Genomic DNA, 23,872 nt, shown 5'->3' with positions numbered 1-23,872 from the left:
TAACAAAAAAACACTATAATTTAAATATTAGTTAGTTAAAATAATGAGCAATAATTGTATAAAAATGGATAAAAAAAACTCAAAACTACCTATTAAAAGTTTAGTTTGGAAATAAAATATCAGTTACACTATATTCCATAATAATTAACTGCAATTATTCAGCAAATTCCTATTGTAACATTCTTCTATTTCTGCTTTTTAAGAATATTAAAATATGGATTTTTTAATTGAGGTTATTAAAATATTTTCAATTTAAAAATATGATTAAAATTTTTAAAAACTTTAGAATGTAAATTATTATTAGTTATTGAGGTAACTGAATAAACATTTGGCATATGCTGAGAAGAAAATATGTTATATTTATTATTTATTTTAGTGGAAAATTTAAATTTGTTTGATTTAAATGTTTTAAAAACTTTATTTGAATGAATGAATGTGTAGTTGAACGCAAAATAACCTTATTTTAAGAACTTTGTACAATTTTTAAATTGTCAATGCTAAAGAAATTATAAACATTTTTGGATAAAAACAACTTGTAGAAATTTTTGAAATGCTAAAGAAAATACTTCTTCATATTTTGATATGCAACAACAAAATCGTATAGAAATCCTTTATATGTACATAAATTATTAAAAAATTATAGGTACAATTTATTACAAATAATTTATTTTTTTAATCTCAAAATTAAGATTTTATTTATAATTTTTACTAATAATTAAACTAAACGAAATCAAAAGTCAATTATAAAAATTACAATAATCCTTTGCATAAAAATTATAATCAGCTACGATTTTCTATTGAATTTGGCCACATACATAATTATCAATTATTAACACATTACAGCACGTAATCAACCTCCCTTAAAAAATCACTAATATTAACGAAAAAAACAAAATAATTTTAATAATTTTATAAATAATAAGCATTTTCATTAATTAAAATTCACTTATACTTACATTGACTTCCAAACAAAAATTAAATATTAACACAATAATCCTTTGTTCTCGTTTGGGTATAGATAAAAAATAATTATTTTAATTGGTTGCCATTTATAAAATGCCACACAAAAAAAGACGCCTTGCCTTGACGAATAACAAAATAATTCCTGTTTGCTAGTTTTGTTATAATACTATTAATTGTACAATTACACAAAATTCTTTATGCAATTAATGCTCTATACGATAAACACTTTGGATTTGTAGTTGCCTTTTAATTTCGAGTAAATTTTAATTAATAAAAATCGAAAAACAATAAATGCAAAAATTTTAACAAAAAAAGGATTTTTTATATGTTGTTTTGTTTACAGTGGTAGTAGTAGTTGTTGTATGCCCAAGAACTGTCAAAGGCGTATATACAAAAACAAAACAACAGCAGAGCTGCCAAAATATAACAAATAGAAGATTTTTATAACACTTTCAACTAAAGAATACAACTCTATTGTCTTATTGGATTGTCATTTAGTCCGCGGTTTTTAGTTGTTGAATTAGAATGTCTTAGTGGAAGGTGTTAGATTAAATTAATAAATTAATATATTTAATTATCAATTTCAAAAGAAAAAAGTGTATACACATGAAGTTAAACACTTGTTTGATATGTGTAAATAGTTAGTTTGTTGCAAAGTGTAAAATTTAATATGAAAATGTTGGTGCAAAAAATTAACAATTTGTCGTTTTTTTGCTGTTAGTTCTTTTCCTTCCTCTTTGTACAAGTTCTGGTTTGTCAAAAGTTCGCGGGCTTTAGATGTTGTTAGGTTCCGGCCATCTAGTGTAAAGAAATTAAAGTAAAAGCAATAGAATAAATGAATAGAAATAGAGTTACGTCAAAAAGTTTGTTTTGAAGTGTTTTTGTAAATAAAGTGTAACGGATATTTGGTTACTGAAATAAGTGCAAAGCGGAAATAAAGGTGAAATTTTAATATGTAAATAATTTGAATAAGTGAATAAATAAAGGAAATTGAAATTAATATATAATTAATATAATTCAAATAAAATATAAAAAAATTTAAATAGCAAGGAAAATTAATTAAAAAAATTAAAATAAAAAAGTTTGCTAAATATGATACATAATGTTGAAAAAGTTTTTTAGGGAAAAAAGCAGAGCAATTTATCCATAATTATCACACTTATATATATATAAATTTGTGTGAAATAAAGAAATTTAATGAAAGTGTTTAAAATAAAAAAAATATAGGTATTTAAAATTTTAATAAATTTCAAAAAGCATTCAAAATAAAATTTAGGGAAAAAAGCAGAGCAATTTGTTTATTTGAAATAAAAAGTGAATATGAATAAAATTTAAAATATATTTAATTAATTATATTATTAGAAATTTAAAGAAAGTGTATAAAATAAAAATGTGTGTAAATTAAGCATTCAAAATAATATTTAGGGAAAAAAGCAGAGCAATTTGTTTATTTGAAATTTAAAGTGAATAAGAAAAAAATTTAAAATATATTTAATTAGTGTGTATAAAGAAATAAAAATTATGTTGAATATGAAATATAAAGTAATAATTCGAAATAATCATAATTGCTAATTATTTAAAAATATGTATGTATGTATACATGTATAATTAAAATATTAAATCTGTGCAATTTTGTGAGGTAAAGAAATTTAAAGAAATAAATATAAAATAAAAAAAAAATTATTTAAAAAAAAATATGTGAAATAAATTTAAAATAATTTGATGAAGCATTCAAAATAAAATTTAGGGAAAAAAGCAGAGCAATTTCTTTATTTTAAATAAAAAGTGAATAAGAAAAAAATGTAAAATCTAATTAATAAATATAAAGAAATAATAATATAATTAAAAAAAATTGTGTCGAATAGGCATGAAATATATGTTGAAAAAGTGTTAAGTGAAATAATACCTATACAAAAATCAAAGTCATCTTCAATGCAGTTCTTATGGTAAGTTAAACATTAACCCCCTTATTCATAATCAACTTTTATTATATTATTGTTCCAATATTTTTCTTCAACAATTTGTTTTTTACCTATATAATGTTTTATCACGAACATTTTTTTCACCCGAATATTTTTTTCACCAAATTTTTATAGCCTATAAGTTTATAAGTTTATCATTACGTTTGTAATTTCTACATTTTTCATTTGCGATCCCACAATGTATATGGGGGATTTCACGTCAAGTAAATCAACTTTTAAAATCGATGTCTTCCGATCGGGATGATCGGTTACAAATCAGGGGTTTCAACAAGATCGGTGCAGATCTCTCTGAGTTGGAGGGGGTCAAAATTTGACATTTTGGCCAAACATGTGATTTTTCTCATCCATGTAACTTATTACCTATTGTTCTTAGCAAAATGTGTTCCAAATAGTTTAGATAGCTATTTCTTCAATCTTTCGAAAAAAAATATTTAAAAAAAAAATAAAAAATTTTAAATATTTTTTTTCCGAAATCAAAAACTTTTTTAACTTTTTTTCAAAATGTTTTGTAACTCAAAACATGCAATTTTTGACTTTTTTTGCAAAATCAAAAACTTTGTTGACTTTTTTTTTCAAAATGGACCCTTTTTTAATTTTTTTTTTTTGCTCAAAAGAAAGCTTGGATATTTTCCTTTCAGACCTATTTGGTGGCTTAGTGGGATATTTTTCAAAATAAATGTTTTGTAACTCAAAACATGCAATTTTTTATTTTTTTTTTTCAAAATCTAACTTTTTTTTCCAAAATGGACCCTTGTGTTAAAATTTTTTTTTGCTGAAAAGAAAGCTTGGGTCTAGTCCTTTAAGATCAATTTGGTCGCTTAGTGGGATGCGAGTGGGATATATAACAAAATAAATGTTTTGTAACTCAAGATATACAATTTTTGATTTTTTTCCGGCAAAATGGAACTTTTTTTCAAAAGGAGTCCTTTTTTTAATTTTTTTTTTGCTCAAAAGAAAGCTTAGGTCTATTCCTTTAAAAGCTTATTGGTCTCGTAGTGGGATGCGAGTGGGATAGTATCAAAATAAATGTTCAAATACAAAAATTGTATGTCTTGACTTACAAAATATTTATTTTAATTTCTAAATTAAAGTTAAATTTGAAATGATGGAAAATTTAAATATTACGAAACGTTATTATTTAAAATGAAAAATATATGTATGTATTTTAATTGTTTTCAATTATTATTATCTAAGATGTCTCCAATGCAGTTCTCATAAAATGGTAATTTAAAAAAATATTAAAAAAATAAAATATAACTAAAAATATAAAAGATTTGAACCACAGATAAATATACATAGATCGGAAACTCCACTGTCAAGGCCCCACTTAGAACTTTTATTTCAGTAGTTAATGATCCAATTTATATAATTTATTGTTGAGTTTGTCATGTTTTGAAATTTTAATGAATTGCATTTTAAAAAATTGAAAACCGATAGGTTGCGATTATGGACTTGTTTCTTAAATATTATAATATTACATACACAAGTATAATTTGATAGTATAAAAATATGCTAAAAACATATAATACCTACATGAGCGAAGTGTGTTATATGGGAGCTATGACTAATTATAGACCGATCATCATAAAATTAGGTGATATTAGATTTCATTGTGAAAAATTTGTGTAGATACATAAAGAGTTTCCGAAAAACCGAAGAATTTCAAAACCGCGGTTTGGGTTTTAAAAAATTGAAAACTGATCGGTTTCGGTCGGTTTTGTGATAATTTATTAAATATCAAGTGTTATAGAAACAAAATCAGTTAATAATATAGGAAATGCTATACAAATTTAAAATTCAAACTCAATAGAATAGGATTCAAAAAAGGAGAACTGTACCAAACTAAGAAGTACTTTTTCGTTCTTAAAAATGGTACTTTTTGAATTTTCTATAATATTGAAACTATAATCAGGAAATTACTTTGATTTCAATTGTGGAAAATTGGTACTTATGTACATAATAGCTGGCTATAGTATTATTTCTTTATTGTAATAGTACTTTTGGAATATTTTATAATAATAAACCTAAAAATTAGACACACACTATTCTAAATGAGTTAGAATTCGCAAAAGGTGACCTTACTGGTACATTTCTTTTGCATTTTCAATAATAATGGGCCCAGAAATATGAAATTTTGCATTCATAATGCTGAGTGGGAATACAAAATATGATCTTTATGGTACTTTTTTAATTCTAATAACATGTTTCGAATGAGCTAGAATTCACATTTCAATGAACCAATAAACTTGAAACTAGAGACATGTTATCCTAAATTATTATTAATTCACAAAGGGAGACTTAATAGTACTATTTCTTTCTTTTAATTGGGGTGGCGAAGCGCACCGTGTCAGCCAGTACTCCATACTTTTTTTGGATATTTGAAAATAACTAAGTCATTGTTAAAAACACTGCATTCTTTTTTTAAATTAAATTAATAAACAGTCTTTTGAATTTTAATTGTCAGGAAATACTTGGATGAAAATATTTGTTTTTCATTTCTAAATTTTTAATTTTTCTACTGAAAATACATTAAAAGTAAAAACCGAAGAATAATTGTCGGTTTCGGTTTTAGGCCTTGAAAAACCATGGCTTCGGTTTCGATTTAAATCGAACACGAATTTCTAGATACCTATATAAATTAAATATTTATGACCACTATGCTGACGTAGGATATAAATACTTTGCTCATATGTTGAAAACTTAAGATAATTATTTTACATTATCTGGCGGTCATAACTCAATTCAAATTTTATTGTACAAATGCATATGATATTATGAAATAAACATTTTTTAAGGAACTTTTCTTCATTTAATTATGAATATTTTGTTAATTCTCTGATCTGTAACAGAAAATTGTATTTTGACAGTTAACTAAAAAAAAATTAGACGAATATTACGATTGTAATTGTGTTTGATCCTTCATAGATGGATTTAATTTTCCTTTCTTTTGTACAATTTGAACCTTAAAAGTACAATGGTATACAATTTTTAAATTGTGTTATCATCTTTTGTTCTTCAGTTTCAGAAAATAGAATCTTTTTTTATTAACTACGAACATACCGACTAAAAAGTTTTATATACTACAACATATTTATATTCCATCATCCCTGCGTCAAATAATAGGAAGTAAAGCCGATACTACACTACTAAACGTATAACACTTTCAGCCAGTTAAATGCAACTCTTTTTATTATATTATAAAACTGTCATAAAGTTGGTGAATTGGTTTTTGAAAATTTAACCGTTATAAAGTTAATAAATATATTAAAAGAAATGTAAATTCTTTAAAAGTAAACCAATAAAACAAAGTTAATATAAAAATAAATACTTACCATCTTAAAGAATATTAATTAATTAAAACAAATTATTAATTTTTTTGTTGACAGCTGTTAGTTTATTGCAAACTTTCATTGGTTTATATTTCCAATAATTTTTTTTAATAAATTAAACTCATCAAACAATTGTTTAACTAAAACATTCAACTTAAAGATTTATTTGAAACATACATATTTTTACAATTATTATTACACAAAAACTGAAATTTAAACATCAGACTAATTAAATTAAAATAAATTAAATTTAAAACAATACAATTAACTTGGTAAATATAACAAATTAAAGCTATAAAATATAAATTATAGTGTACGTTACGTAATATCGGTAAAGGGACAATGTTTGACATAGGGAACATCAAGACAATAACAACCTCGGGCGCTAAAATGTTAAAAAATACAATAAGATTTTTTGTAACTAAAGGAATATTAAATTAAAGCTTACTTATCGGGCGCATCATTGCCCATATAATACTCTTTGATTTGGGCCACCAATTCAAAGGGATTTTTCTTTGTTATGGGCAGCCGTTTGGGACCGGTTATATCCACACAACCATCTGGACAGGGTACACCCAGGTACTTTTTATGTTTAAAAGTGGCCGAGGCCAAGTAACATATACTTAAGAAGTGGGAGCATCTAGCACGTCCTAAAATAATTTTATGTTTAATAATATAGGGTTATAAAATTTCATTTTTAATTTAGGTTTCAGTCATACTTATAGGATTTCCCCTACAATAAGGCTGGGTGCGTCCACCATTTATGCAATAATTTAGATGCCCTGTATTATCTTCCAAACCCAAAAATCCGGCATTTGTATGTAATACTTGTATGACATTGGCATCATCCATTGATAGACGAAAGCGATTTGGCTTCTTACGCTCGATTAGGGGTCTGGCGGGATCAAGACCAATAATTTTATATTGTTTAACACTTAAATGATTGCTCACCATGCCACAGATATGGGCACCCAACGAATGACCAACACAAGTGATTTTCTCACGAGCCGCACCATAATGTGTGAGAAAGGAATAGATCTGAAATTTAAAATGTATAGAAATATTAATTGATCAAGATTTAACCAAAATTCACTCACTTGTGCCGTACACTGGGCTGTTAAACGGGTGTTTATTAAAGCGCTTAAATAACATGGATACTGAGTCAATGGCCTCCAATCCACAGTGATGACATTAAAATCTCTTGATAGATACGCTTATGATTAAATAAAAAATAAACAAATATAGCAATTAAAGAGGTATTAAGAGTCAAACTTAATTAATGTCTTGTACATATGATCATTTTAATTTAACTACTCACTAACCATCCCTTAAAAACTGCAAATGTCTATCGATGGCAGTGCCATTAAAACCATGGACTATGAAAACTGTATCACGATGTTTACTGAAACCACCTTGATATAATGTCAATGGATTGTGTATATTCAATGCAATACCATGGCGTGACGATTTCCTATATAAAAGAAAACAAAAATTTAAAGAAATTGTTTTAAAATAAATAATTATGTAAACATACACACTATACTGCTTAATATTTGTTTTAAAAATATGTAAGTAATCTAATACCTGTCTTTTCAAATAATTTATTATTGAAATTATAGCCTAGTTTACAATTTCTTTTCTCCAACATACATATTTATTACAATTTATTAATTCATATTTCATTATTCAAAACTCAGCTTGTAAAACAAATTAATATCAATGACTTTGTTTGCATTTACATGTTTATAAAGATTATTAGCCACTTATTTATGGTATTTCTCTTTGGTTTTAATTTTAGCTTTAGCTTTTGTTTCAGTATTTAATGTTCAATGTTCAGTGATTTCAAAAAAGTTTTACTAGTATTTTGTGGCTTTTCATGTTTCCATTATTTATTACCATTTTGTATGGCAAATTTATTTATTGTTTCTTTCTTTGCTATTAGTTTTTTGATGCGTTTTTATGATTTTTATGTGCTTTTTTTTGTTATCATTGCGTGTCTATTTTATTAATACTGTTACAATTAATTTAAAGTTCATTAACAAATACAAATAATTTTGTTTATTTTTGCAATAAAACATTTTTGTCAAACCATAAGCGTTGTGTGTTGTCAGTCAAACTATTACATTATCAATGATTTATAATTTTTATTATGATTTTTATTAGAAGAAAGTTAAGCACATGATAAAATTTAATAATAAGAGCCAAACATTTATATTTCAAACTTCGTCTGGCTACGGTCTTTGATATAGTACTTTATTTAATTTAAAATATTCGCTGAAATTAATTGACAGCAATGATATCAGGAGAACTTTCGGTTAAATCCAAATTATCTAAAGCAGAATTATGGCAACCAGGAAATTTATGTTAAACAATATTTCAGTAAGAGACCACTTTTATCAAAAGATCTCATTTGATAACAATATTGTATTTTAAATGCGTTTATCTATAATGGCTTCAGCATGTTTTATGTTCTATTTATGTCTCTTAATACCACATTTGAGGAGTTGAGCCATATTATATTTTAATGTGAGGAAGAACTCTCGAAGGGTCTTCCTCACATTCTTAATCTCAATTATTTCGAAATGGCCAAAAAATTATACACTATTGTTTTATTAAGGGGACGATTTATAGGATCCATTTTAATAACATAAACTCGAATACGCTTGGCTACGCCCACGTCAAAATTTATCCCGATCGGAATAAAAATGTTATACAGAAAATACCAACAATGAAATTTAGGGACTTAGTTGATTTTTTGGGGATTTATTTCATGTTTAACCCTTTAATGCATATTGGTGCCAATTGTCTACATTCCAGTTCCACTTAATTTTAGACGTATATAAACTTGATACTAATTCAGATTCTAATTCAGAAAAATCAAATGGAGTACGAAAAGTTTCAGCTAACGAAATTCTAAATCAAACTAAAGCTAAAGGAAATATAATAAATAAAAATCAACTAAATATTTGATACTTTATAGAAAAATAAAAGTAAAAATCATGCATTTAAGGGTTAAAATTGGAGACAATTCATAATGAAAGTTCTCCCCAATTACTGAAAATGAAATAAATCCACAAAATTTTTTTGGGACGTTAGTTAACATTCTTTCAATTTTAAATAAATTTATTAATCTTCGCAAGATTTTTTTATTTTCAATCCATTAACACAGAGAAACAATTTATCAAACTCTACAATCTAAAAGCTTTCACCTATTGACTTAATGTTATTTATGTTTGAAATTGTTATTTTCAAAAGCTTACAGTAAGATTTATTTCATTTAGAACTTTAGAGTTTTAATTCATAATTAATTAAGCCCCCAAAATGTGGGGTTTTAATTAATTTTTGGATTGGGGACTTTGTTCGTAGTGCCGCTGCAGAGTGAGATGCAAAATTGTCAAAGTAAAAAAATATATATACACTTGTTGCCTATTTAAAATGATAGTTTCTCTAACTTTGCATATCTGTAATAATTAGTGATATAAAGTGTAATACTACTATAATTCAATAGCTTGACACTGGACTTAAGGCTGGAAATACAATTGTTTTAAACATGAATTCTATCCAAGGACGTGTTGGGAGTAGAACTGTCTTTAGATTGAAGTTCTATTGAAAAAAATTTCGTTCTCACCGATTAAACTTTTGAAGACTTTGTTGCCGCAAATATATTCAAAATTTCAGCTCATTCGGATCATAAATGGATTTTTGGCGGTTTTTTTAATAAATTTCAGGCCCTAGGTGACCAACTTTGAGGGGCTACGCACTGGCCTCCATTGGCCCAAGGAAGCTAAACAAACGGAAATCAACTCGAAAACACCTCAGCTCAAACCATGTCAAATTTCGTAACAATTCTCCAATAGTTCCCAAGATACCAAATTATTTCCAAAAAAAAAAAGTTTTTAAACCACTGTGCAACATTGATATGGAGATTAAAGTTTACATGCCGGATTGACCTGATCTATTTACAGATTGTAGTTTAATGACATTGGCGTACGGCTATTAAGACGTTCGAATATGTCCCAGGATATGTTTCTGTTGTCAGATAATGATATATTCAATGTATCATCCAAAACCTCATGATAAAAATAAGTGGTGACCTCAGACATCTCTGTTTTTAATCAGTCTTGGCATTGAGGAGAGAATCCAACACTTAATGTGTTCATTAAATTAATAAGCTTTTTTTCTGAAGTATGATGTTTTAAATTGTATCTCTGTCTATAAAGCGAATCTTCAGATTATCTAAGCATTATTGATTGGCTCTGAAACGAGCTTGCTATTCAGGGGTATTCTGGAGAGAGCACCAATACCTCAATAATTTGTATACCCCTCACCTTCGTGAGAAGGGATTCATACATCAATGTCTCCAGAATTCTTCCTGCTCGGTTGTTATTTAAAATCGAGAAAATCGGTCCACAAATGGCTGAGATATAAGGAAAAAACCAGGACAACCTCGATTTTTGACCTATTTTTTTACCTATATCTGGATTACTAAGTCATTTATATAGACAATATGGATATCTAATGATAGATATTTCAAAGACCTTTGCAATGACGTATATAAGACCATAGTAAGTTGGACCTACAATGGATCAAAATCGGACAAATATTTTTTAACCCGAATTTTTTTTTTTAACAAAAGTTTTTTTTTCGCTAAATATTTAGCGAAAAATTAAAAAACCAAAAAAAAATATAATTTAAAATTTAAAAAATTTTTAAAAATAATTCCAAATTTTTTTTTTCAAAAAATTAAAAAACAACTTTGGAAAAAAAAATAAACTTTGTTTACCTAAAAATATTTAAAATTTTTATTTTGAAGTATAATTTGGTGAAGGGTATATAAGATTCGGCACAGCCGAATATAGCTCTCTTACTTGTTTCATAAAAAAATGTCACATTTATCTGGATTCCTTATAACAATTCATAGGCTTGTTTTTCCTTTTCCCAAATCGCATGGAATAAAAGTATAAAAATGGGTGATGATGTATTTGGATCGACTTTGAAACCTTCAGTGGAGATATTGCCGATTCTAGGAGCTTTGTCAACTTTAAGCAATTTGATTGCATAAATCACCATGATCATGAATGAATGTTATCTTCTGTGGCCAAAAGGTCTAATAATTTTGTTGCACATATAGAAAAATTGTTCTTATTCTTTTACAACAATACAAAATAGCTTATTATTATGTTAATTCTTTATCAAAATAAACGTTGCATTTACTTCGATTTATCAACTTTTCTGTCAAATCGACCTTTAAGAGGATATCTTACAATTACTTAACGAACTTTCGTATTTAGCGTATGACGAACATATCGAAAAATGTATTAGAAGTTCAGAGATTGACCCTTAATCGTCATTGCTTTATGCCATCGGAACAACAATGCACGAGCTGCATATTACTACTTCATGCCTTCCTCATTATTCATTCCTCACATCGCTACTTTCTTGCCATGTTTCGCAGGAATATTTACTATTAAATTATTCACATTGTGGTTGCTCTGAAATACCTGCTTTGTTAGACTTATAACTTTAATTTTCTCATTCGACTTGCTGTCAATTAGCAACTAAACCCCCCTCGAAATATGTTGTCACCATCTAATTGGAGAAAATAACTAGAATGTATTCTAATGAAAGTATTGTATTTTCCTGGTTAAAAATTTAAATCAAATATTGAAGCCAGCTTGAAGAACAGGAGTTAATTGAATAGTCGATGGAATTAATACTGGTATTTAAACAGAATTTCAGATAGGGTATTGGTCTGAAGGTGCCGCATTTATCTATAACTTCAATGAATATTCATGGTATTTTCAATTGAAACTAGTTTCAATTAGGCTTCTATTTAACAACTATTTAGGTAAGAGAAATAACCACTACTGACATTATATAGCTGGTCAAAATGGTCAACAAGAACTGCATCCTATGCAGCAGCATCATTGATTGAGGATGGGAAACTTTGGTTTATTTACGATTTAACTGTCCCTGGTCTTTTATTAAGGATTATGATTATTGGATTTTATAGATTTTTGACTCTTTGGCTCATTACTGGTTTTCATTCAGGTCATTGACAATTTCATTACTGATTTTATTGTTTAACCCTATAAGAGGACGAGACTTCGTGTTATATTCAACGAAATCACGGATGTCCTTGAAGAATTAGACTATCAGCCACAAAATGTAGTCAATATATTGTGTTTAATAGAGACATGGTTTCAAAGCCAATGTTTAGGGTTGAGTAAGAGCCTGATAAATACTGGGAAAATTAAAGAGAAATGAAACTCACCCTTTATTTGTTGAATAGTAGAGTAAATATAGATTAACCTCTTAAGCGTAATCGTCCAGTTTAATGTAGTAATTGTCAGGAATTTTGACATACAAGAAATTATTTACCCTACGAACACACAGAATCTTTTAGTAATAATATTCAATATTTGTGTACATAATAAAATCGACAATGGTATAGTGAGATAATGTTACATTGTATAGCATTTGTGTCAAACTGATTTTATTGATCGTAAATACATATTTAGTCTACATTTGATAACCAGTTACCACTTAAAAGCGACAAATTAACTTTACAATGACAGCTGCTGTGAAAGTGACAGTATTAATGTTCATCATTTCAATTTCTTTTAAAGAAGAATATAAAAAATCAATTGCCATTCTATAATAAATTGTGTGTTTACACAAACATAAAATTCTACCAATAGTTTCTAACATGTTTTAAGTGTGTCAGTGAAAAATAAACCAAATTAAAATAAATATTCAAACAGTTTCCAAATATTACGCACAAATTGCAGTCATCAATTAAATCAAAGGATACAGCAGGTTTATAATAAAAACAAAATTGACCCAGAAACCAAAAATACATATATTAGCAATAGTTATTGCCAATTCAAATAGTTGAAGTTGTTTATATGAACAACCAACCAGTCTATAAATGGCTCAATAAGAGAGACCACGAAATTCATGGTCAACACAAACAAATGTTTGTGGTAAGAAAATGGTAAGTGGAAATGGTTTGTTTGGTGGCCACTAATCCGAATTACAAGTGATAGTATAATAGGAATTTATAAAGTTTTCGAAGCGAGTTTTTCTTGATAATTTTGGTGTTTATAAGACTTAGCGTTTGAAAATGGCTAAAAGAATTCAAGAGTTTGTACAAGTATTTATCTAAAGTATTTTGAAATGAAATCTATACAGTGGCTTAAAGGAAGTTGTCATAAATGATTTATCTACTTATATATGAAATCGAGGTAGGCGTTAGTAAAAGTGTTTAGTTGTTGTAAGATTTGCCATTGAATCAGTTTCTTTTGAGAACAGTTTATAAAGCCCATCGTGAGAAATACTGTTAAGAGATGAAAAGCTGTAAAATTGTAATATGGATTGCTTGGAAAGATGATATTTTTAGGATGTACTGGAGAAGTTATAAACATTAAATTTTAATCCGCCTAATTTTCTCACTTAGTTATTGAAAATTTTAGTGTAAACTACAACGTTTTTTATGCTTCGGGAATGTAGAACAAAGAATGCGGGAAGTTTTGCTTTACTTTTTTAAGGCCCAACTATAATATGCATACACTAGCTTAAGTCAGCTTAAGCAAATGTGCGAATACATATAAAACGTATGTGACAAACTATAATGTACTTAAGAGAGTTTCGTCAAGTTTCGTCTAATTTTATTTGCTTAAGCAAAGGGCGAAGCTGGTCGCACATTCCGTACGGAATCAGCTGTTTATTTATTTTATACAAAGAAAATAAAGAAATAAATGAAAAGGATGAAGAAAATTTATATATTTTGATAAAATAATAAGAAATACGTATTTTTTTAATTGCAAGTTGCACATAAATGTTCAAATGGGGCTAAATAGTTTTGAATGCACGTAAGTACATTATAGCCACCTAAAAGTTTCTTTGAATTTCCTTAAGCATTTGACAGACTTTTCGTTCGGTTTTGACATTACCTTAAGCTAGCTTATGCATATTATAGTTGGACCTTTAATTTGAAAAAAGTGCCGCTGACATACACCGATTGAGACGAGACAACCCAGCGGGAAAAAATGATAGGACTTCAGTTTGTAGGCCTTCTAAAAGGCATACTTACACTTTCTAAAATATCCGATACTCATTCCACACTGCATCAAAAAATAACATACTCTGCATCTCTTTGATTAACTCTCTTTACAAAATTTACAACAATAAATTGCTTGATGTGGCTTCTTATTTATTTTTGTTGTTTTTTAAGTATGTAATCAGAAATTATCATGTTTCAAAAAATTAAACAAACAACTTCATTTTAATTCTTATTTTTATTTTAGATCTTCTAATAAGACTTTAAACAGGTCTTCCATGGTAGACGTTCTATAAAACTTGAAAATGCACGACTTTTCATAGGCCGTCCTTTGATGTCTTATTCTAATGCTTTTTTCTCTTTTAGGCACTTTATTAGGCCTTCCTTAAGACTTTGCAGGCTTTGCAGTAGTCCTACCTTTCTTGGCATTACATATGACATTCCTCTACAGGCCTTTCATTTGATCAGCAATAACAGGTTTTTGTACAGGCGAATAGCCCTTCTAATAGCCCTTCCAAAGTAGACCTTCTAATAGCTCTTCCCAATTAGGCCTTCTAGAAGCCCTTGCAAAGTAGGTCTTCTAGTACCCCTTCCTAAGTAGGCCTTCTCTCAGCCCTCTAACAGCAGCGAGTGTGCAAGGCCTTGGCTCGCAATGACACGCCGTGTAAAATTGAAATTATTTTGCAATGCGGCTAGAAGTCCTTGTGTCTGCAAAAGAAGGTCTTTAGGAAGGCCTCTTTACTGCATCTTTTTCCCGCTGGGAAAGATCGCCCCTGGACAGTCATAAAAAGTTTGAAGACCAAGAATTGGAGGTATTACTCGATGAAGATTGTTATCATACTCAACAAGAGCTACTTGGGAGCTACTCAAGCAGCAATTTCAAAACATTTTCGAGCAGCAGGATTTATCCAAAAGCAGGGAAACTGGGTACCATACGAATTGAAGCCTAGAAAGCTTGAAAAAAATGTTGTATGTCTGAAATGCTGCTTGAACGCTATAAAAGAAAATAATTTTTCCACCGAATCATTACTTGCAATGACAAATGGATCCATTACAATAACCCGAAGCGTAAGAGATCGTAAGTGAAGTTCGGCCAATCAGCCTCATCGACACCGAATCCCACAAAGTATTTAGTGGGAGTATCTGAAATTGGCTTGATTCGTTCTTGGCCTCGAATGATGAGCAGTTATTTTGGCTCGGAATCCATATGTTGCCAGAAAGATGGGAAAAGGTCATAGCTAACAATGGCCAATACTTTGAATAAATTTTTATTGTACAAATGTTTCAAAATAAAAGCTAAATATTTTAAAAAATCCTGTATTTTAAAGTCATACAACCAATATGTATTTCAAGTTCACTTTAATTACGTCTGTCTTCAAACTTTTTCAACATTTGGCTCTTTATTAAGATACAAAATTAATTTGTTCACACCTCCTTAAGCTGTCATAGAGTTAAGCAATCTACATTTTGATAAGATAACAAGTGTAATAGCGTCACTCTCTTTAATTACTTTGTTACACTTTTCAACTGAAGACTATAAATTTAATGCTTTTCTGAGCACAATTATTTATACTAGTAATAATCACTTACCTATGTAAGTTAATTGAATAATTTACAAATTAAAGTTATGAATATGTTATTACACAAATAATAAAACTCACAAAATAACAAAACCAAAGTAATTTAGCAGAAAATAAAATATTTTTTTATTGTATCAAATAATTTTTCAAATAATTCAGTGAAGAATTTTGCCATTTAATATATTCAAGGGAAAATATTAACTTTTAATTTCAATTATGTAAAAAACAGTATTACTGTATTAGAAACACATTTTCTATTTATTTAGATTTTTGTATCATTATCATCTGACATTTTTCCGTTGCCAACAACTCAAAATATTCAACTAGATTTCCATAGTTTTCTTTTAAAATGCCCTGCAAATATGTTAACATAAAAGCAAAATTTATTAGCCATTCTAGCGTATTTCAAAACCTTTTTTTTAATTTAGCTGGATAGAAAAAAATTAAGCAGCTGCTTGTACAAAAGGGCAGAAACGTGACTGGCTTCCACAAAATGCTGTTGCGAACAATGAATGAATGAATGGAAGCAACAACTGCAAACTTTGGTATTTTAGCTTAATAAGCTTGGAAAATTGTTCAAATGTTTGAGTGAAAAGATGAGGCAGGCTTAAAAATAACATTATTGCTATTTCATAAGTTGCCATATTTTTTAGAAATACTACTAAGGCATATTCATATAATTTGTAAATACCCTACAAGAAAGAAGCTGACACAGAACAACAAGCAGAGATAAAAAACAGTTGTACATGACCGTAATAATTGACATTTTTTATATAAGTTTGTCATTCCGTTTGTAATTTCTACATTTTTCATTTGCGAACACACAAAGTATATATACATATATATTCTATATCGTTATAGTTAGCGAAGTCGATATAGCCATGTCCGTCTGTATGTTGAAATCAACTTTCCGTAGGCCCCAAATAACTTACATACATCAATATATCGGGGATTCTCCCGGCTCGGTTAATATTTACAATCAGCCCACAAATGGCTGAGATACTTATAAGGAAAACCAGAACAACTTCGATTTTTGACCTATTTTTTTTTATCTATATCTGGATTACTAAGTCATTAATATACACAATATGGATGTCCAATAATAGATATTTCAAAGACCTTTCAAACAACGTATATAAGGCCAAAATAAGTCGGACCTGCAGTGGCTCAAAATCGGGAAAAATTTTTTTGTTATCAAATTTTTTTTTTACTAATAAATTTAAAAATATATTGGTTCCTGTTGATCCTATAAGGAGCATAGGGCCTCAACGAATTTTCTCCAGTTATTTCTATTAAATGCTATGTTCTTGATTTCACTCCAGCTTTTCCCTGTTTTGGTATCTTCGAGGGTTAGTTGTCTGCGCCAAGTGTGAGCGGGCGTCCGATTCTTCTGCTTCCCTGAGGGTTCCAATCAATAGAATTTCGGGTGATATCATTAGGTGGGTGGCGTAATGCATGTCCTATCTAGCCCCACTTTCGTTTTAGTATTTCAACTTTTACTGGTATCTGATGTGTGCGGGTCCAGAGTTGGGTATTCAAAATAGTGTTGGTCCAGAAGATGCGCAGTATTCTTCTGAGACATCTGTTTATAAAAACTTGCATGGTATTGAGATCTTCCAGAGCTGTTTTCCATGTGTCGCATCCGTATAACAGCACAGACTTAACGCACGAATTGAAAATTCTGATTTTTGTGATAATGGCGAGGGATGGAGACTTCCATACTGTTGTTAGCTGGTCAAATGATAGTCTGGCTTTCATGATCCGCCCGTGGCAGTTAGGCTACCACTTAGATAGCAGAACTGGTTCACGTCTTGAAGACTGATATTTTGAATGGAGAACGGTATGCTGCAAGAAGAGTTGATTCTCATTACCTTTGTTTTTGGTATATTTATTCTAAGGTCTGCCTTTGATGCTTCCATTTCGACCTTTTTAAAATTTTCTACTATATCTGTATGATTTTGTGTCAGTAGGCATATGTCGTCTGCGTAGTCAATATCGGAAACCAAGTAAACTGGTAAACTCTTTTTTTAATTTTGATTCATTGATTCAATATTCACATCATGACTATATTATCTATTTTAACAAACACACGGACATTATTAAATCGAGTCCGCTTTCTATAAGGCTGCAAAATATGTATGGAGTGATTTTTGTATCTTTAACAAACAACTTAAGCGCCAGTATTATTTGCAACTTCATATATTGTCAGGCTACATGATGTCTATTAAAATTCTTTAACCAATTTTCTTTCAACTAAAGTAATTGATAGTCTAATTTTTAACAATTTCAAATGTTTCGTTATACTAATTTATGCTTGAATAAATGTTACATTTTGGCATCTAATCACACAATCTCAACAAATAAAGACATCAGTAGCCGTTAATGTTGACAAGACAATTCAGTTTGAATGATGGCTGACAGCATACATACATGTACGTTTTAAGAATCAATAGAAATATTTAAATTTTCAAACAAACAATTATTCAAATAAGATCTTGTTACTTTCTTGAATGGTTTTTAATTTATTTTTTATCAACAGCTGCACGTAAGCCAATATATCTAAAGTAGCATCATCTCATAATTAGATTAAGCTTTTTTAATTTCTACTGTTATGAACGATAAATTCAAAAATACTCATGGTTGTATTGTATTTTTTTGTAGATGATTGTATTTATATTTATGAAGAATCACTTCTTAGATGCAGTGGTGTAAGTCCTAAGTAAATTAATACTCTTCCGCATATCAGTACATATGAGTACAGAATTTCGGTATATACGACTTTCATTTTTTGTAGTTACCTCAGTTTTTAATTGCCGGGATTCCCGACTAAAAATTCCGGGAATCGGGTAGTGATAAATTGGCAAAATTCCCGGGAAATTTGTACCGGGAATTCCCGGGCTAAAAACCCTACCCCTGTATTATGTCGCCAATTCTATTTGTTCTAAGCTTTGATGAAGTATTTTCATCACATCAGAAAGTTTAGCCAATGGAATCCATTTACACATGCAACCCAAGACAAATATCGACCAACATGAAATTGAGAATCTTTAATTCCAATGAAAACTAAAAAAAAACAAAATTTTCGTAACCTTTAGCTATTCGAGCTATAACAGGAACCGTAAGAACAACTGCAAGTCGCTCTTTACTATATTAAACTGGATCTCTGTGGATCTGTTGGCCAGAAAAATGGCAATAACTACGGCCTGCAGGCTAAATGTGATTGGAGCGAGGAAACATGTACCATACGGTCACGCCAGTATAATCGGAAGTATGCATAATCTTCCAGATAATATTGATTATTTCATCTCCAGGCCCTTCATATCGATGGGTCTTTACATAACACAACGAGGCTCTCAGTCAATGCGGACGGTTCTAGGATGGGAGATCGATTTGGCTATATTCAGGAATTCGGAATTAGGTTATCGGCTATTAAAAGGGCGGCTAACTGGCTAAGTTATCAGAAAATATTAGACAGGGATATTCGTATATATACTTAGTACAGGAATGTGCGGCATCCTTAAATATGAGACATTCAACAGTCGTACTCATGTGGGTACCTGGACACGGAGATATTACGGGCAACAGTGTTGCTGATGTTTTAGCGAACAAAGGAGCCATGATGCCTGACGGAGACATAGACTTCCTATGCGAGATTTCGTTATTTAATTGCAAGCTACAAATTAGTAACTATGAGCTCTCTCTGACAAGGTGGGGATGTGAACCCACCTGTACGATAACCAGAATGATATGGCGCCGATTAAACCGATTTGTAGAATATATGTTGTCCTTCTTGGCCTGACACGTTCACAATTAAGTAATGTGGTGGCGGTGATAACAGAACACTGCATATTGGGAAACCATGCGAGGAGTCTTGTCCTACCCTATGACAAATTCTGCAGAAGTTGTAAAAATGAAGAGGAGGATTAGACCATTTTTCATTTTCTTTGTCATTGTCCGGCATTTCTGGGACATCGTTTCCTAAATAGTCTCTCTTAGCTTTCGGAAATGAAGTTAGAGTGCATCAATGCATTTATTAGGAATAGCAATTGGCTAATCAAGCCAGACACGGGAACCTAATATCCGTTAGTTTACTGGTGCATAATATTCTCCTCACCTCTTTTCTTCTGACCTCCTTCCTCTTTACTTCTTCTACTCCTTTATTCTATCCAACTTCTTTCAATTCTTTCTGGCTCACTTTTATTTCTGCTCTCTTTCCTGTCTTCACCATTCGGCATTAGGAAATCTACGCATTAGGTTTCTGGGACATCGTTCCTTAAATAGTCGTTCTGAGCTTTAGGAAATGAAGTTAGAGTGCATCAATGCCTTTATTTGGAATAGCAATTAGCTAATCAAGCCAGACATGGGAATCTCCAACGACTGACCTAATATCCGTCAACTGAATGATGCATAATATTCTCCTTACCTCTCTTCTTCTGACCACCTTCCTCTCTACATTTTCTACTCCTTTATTCTTTCTGAATTTTCCCTCCTCTGTAATCATTTCTATCTGGCCCTCTTTTATTTTTATTTTCGGGTAACACAAAGGGGCCTATTGTTTGGACCAAAGTGAGCTGCTCTCTTTCCTGTCTTCAACATTCGGCATTAGGAGATCTACGCATCAGGTTTCTGGAACATCGTTTCTTAAATAGTCTTTCTTAGCTTTCGGAAATGAAGTTAGAGTGTATCAATGCCTTTATTAGGAATAGCAATTGGCTAATCAAGCCAGACACGAGAATCTCCACTGAGTGACCAAACATTAGTGCATAATATTCTCCTCGCATCTCTTCTTCTGACCACCTTCCTCTTTACATCTTCTACTCCTTTATTCTATCTGACTTTTCCCTCCTCTTTTTTTTTATTTCTATCTGGCTCTCTTTTATTTCTATTTTCGGGTAACACAAAGGGACCTATTGTTCGGACCTAAGTGAGCTGCTCTCTTTCCTGTCTTCACCATTCGACATTAGGAACGATGTTCCAGGAACCTGTAGTGTAGATCTACAGGTTCCTGGAACATCGTTCCTTAAATAGTCTTTCTGAGCTTTCGGGAGTGACCTATTATCCGTCAATTGACTGGTGCTTAATATTCTCCTCAACTCCATCCTCTTTACTTCTTCTACTCCTTTATTCTATCTGACTTTTCCCTCCTATTTTGTCATTTCTATCAGGCCCTCTTTTATATCTATTTCGGGTAACACAAAGGGACCTATTGTTTGGACCAAAGTGAGCTGCTCTCTTTCCTGGTTACACCGTGCTACTGCAGTATTTACATACATCTCCCTTTTCTAAATTTTTGGCTGGGAATCGATTTATATTGACTAATTTGGGAAACCTTTATTCTTAATTGTGAGCTTAGCTTAGAAAAACGTCATTATTGTTTTGCTGGGCATGATGTTTGCAATAATTTATTTAAGACACTTTGATCCATAATCAAAGTCTCGGAAATTACAATACAAATAAAATTCAACGAAAATAATTTTCGTAACCAAATGTGTAACTTGTTTCACTTTATTAAGAGCATTTGAATTAAACATTCATTACCAAGTGTCAACATAAATAGATAATTGTTAACAACTGGAAGATAATTGTTTTACCAAAATGGTATTTGTGTATTTAAAACATTTTATTTGTGTAATTTATTTTATTATTGGAATTGATGAAATCTTTTAAACACGGCCTACTAAAGACTTTCACAATTATTGTTGTTCATAAGTTACACTATTTATGTGTTAAATTTTAGCCAGGCTAACATACACAAGTAATTTCACTTTGACATCGAAATTGTAATTTGTATTTATATGTTTTGTAACTGTGTAACATGTCAACTAAAGTTGAGGATAAAAATCCTCTTTAAGAGTTTAAATGAAATCTTAATTTTCAAAAACGTGTATCTTTTTCTTTTGCTTATATATTTTCACTTACGGTGTGTATAAACGATGCATTATATAGGGATTTGGACACATGTTGGTATTCCTTAGGAAACATCTTAAAATATTTAAATCTAAAACACCACTACGTAGGAAATTTTTCAAATCATTTTGATTTAAAATTAATGCCTCAGTTGTAACAAAACAACTTAGTATTGTTATCACACAGGGAATAAACACAAGTTTCATTTTTAAATTTATTTTTTTTATATAAATTTCATAAACAAAATTTCTTTTTCAAATCACTTTTTATTTCCAGGCATCCTTAGTGGTTGCTATAAATAATTTGCCTTTCGAAACTACTTTTCCCGCTTAAGCTGAATTTTTTTTTCAATATGTATTTGTAATTTTCTTTATTATTTTCCACTCTTTCAAATAGTTTTGATTTTTTTTTGCTTCAAATTTAAATTTCGCGCTCGCGTTATTGCAACTTGTTGCTTCCTTGAGTTACGGTTTCGTAGTGTTGACTTTAAAGAGTTTCTGGCAGACTTGTGTGTGTTCAGTGCGGCATCCACAGTACCAGTAGTTGCGAGTAGCTACACTTGAATTCCTGACATTAAAAATACTTATATATTTTTAGCCAATTTCACTTTAGCTCCATGGCTGCGTTAGTCTAGGTAGACTGCCAGCCAGCCAGGTGGTGTTTAAGGCTTTGTGTACTCTTGAGTGAATTTTTAGTTGTGGGTATTGCAAACAAGCAGCCTAAAAGCTCCCCATCTAGTTGAATGTAAAGTAATTGGCTCAAAATATTGTTGATGTTGATGTTTGGTTTTGCTTGAAAATTGTTTCTGAGTTTTATTTTGTTTGTAGTGAAAACAAACTGATTTACTAACAAACCATAACATCATTATCAGGCTTTAATTATGATTATGATCATTATCATCTAGTATTGTTTTCTGTAGATTTTGTTTAATTTCTTTGCAAACAAGCTTGAGAGTTTTTCCTTAGAAATACATATGAGTAAATTTTTTTTAATTTAATTTTTGTAATATCTTTTAGCCTGTATTATGAATGAAGTATGTAAGTACCAGAGCTGTAAATGAATCATTCTTTTTTGATTTTAATTCATTATGAATTAGCTAAATTTTGAATTAATTCATTGAATTGGAAAAATGAATTGAATGAAATTTGAATCAATTCAAACGAATTAGGCAGAAATGAATTTCAATTCATTTTCAATTCAAATGAATTTGTAAAAATGAGTTGCAATTCATTTACAATTCATTTGAATTGAATTGATTTTGAATTAATTCAAATGAATTAGAAAAAAGAATTAGCAATTCAAATGAATGATTCAAAAATGAGTTGCAATCAATCAAATTCAAGAGCAGATCTCTAGGGGGAATGAAAGATTTCTCCTACCAAAATGAAAATATCCAGTACAAAAATTGAAAAGCCTTGTCCTGTATACGAAAACATGGTGTTTGGAGTTTATTTCTTCAAGAAGAACTGATTTTTATTTTGAAATACACTGAACGACATTTAATATTCAAGAAGCAATTAATAATTTTTGAAATTTTGTGACCCACGACCACCCAACAACAAACTTTTTGCTAATATTTATATTATATTTATTTCAAAAAAATAAAACTATCTTCCAAAAATAATCAAAAATCAGGAAAAATAACAATGTATGTAGTTCAAAACACAATTGAGTTTCATAAATAAGGCTAATTAGATTTAATTAGAATGCATCATTCACCTTAAACAACAATAGCTTTTCAAAATTATCATCTGAAAGAAATCCACGTTTAGGGATGTTTAGAATAGAGGCGTACGAAAATAATCTTTCAACACCAGCTGACGATGGTAACGGCGCATTATATTTAAAAGAAGACTTTTTAACCGTCGATTAATTATACTGCATACTTAATGACATTGAAGAATCTGCTAAATATGCTGCGAATTTTGCTTCGGAGTTGGAAATGAATTGCTAATTTTTTTTCTAATTCGTTTGAATTAATTCCAAATCAATTCAATTCAAATGAATTGTAAATGAATTGAATTAATTCAAAATCAATTCAATTCATTT

General features: G+C 29.6%; 1 protein-coding gene across 1 annotated transcript; it reads right to left on the bottom strand.

Moving 5' to 3' along the window:
• Positions 1 to 6,406: 6,406 nt before the first annotated feature.
• On the bottom strand, positions 6,407 to 22,029 carry LOC135950423 (lipase member H-A). Its single transcript, XM_065499968.1, has 6 exons — positions 21,836 to 22,029; positions 7,597 to 7,745; positions 7,372 to 7,487; positions 6,994 to 7,312; positions 6,723 to 6,924; positions 6,407 to 6,659 (listed from the first exon to the last, which is right to left on the bottom strand). The coding sequence occupies exons 1-6, from the start codon at positions 22,027 to 22,029 to the stop codon at positions 6,593 to 6,595; spliced, it is 1,047 nt and encodes a 348-aa protein (XP_065356040.1). The 3' UTR covers positions 6,407 to 6,592.
• Between the last annotated feature and the right edge of the window lie 1,843 nt (positions 22,030 to 23,872).

This window comes from Calliphora vicina, chromosome 2 (assembly GCF_958450345.1).
Source record: "Calliphora vicina chromosome 2, idCalVici1.1, whole genome shotgun sequence".
NCBI lineage: Eukaryota > Metazoa > Arthropoda > Insecta > Diptera > Calliphoridae > Calliphora > Calliphora vicina.
This window is presented reverse-complemented; position numbering and strand designations above follow the sequence as displayed.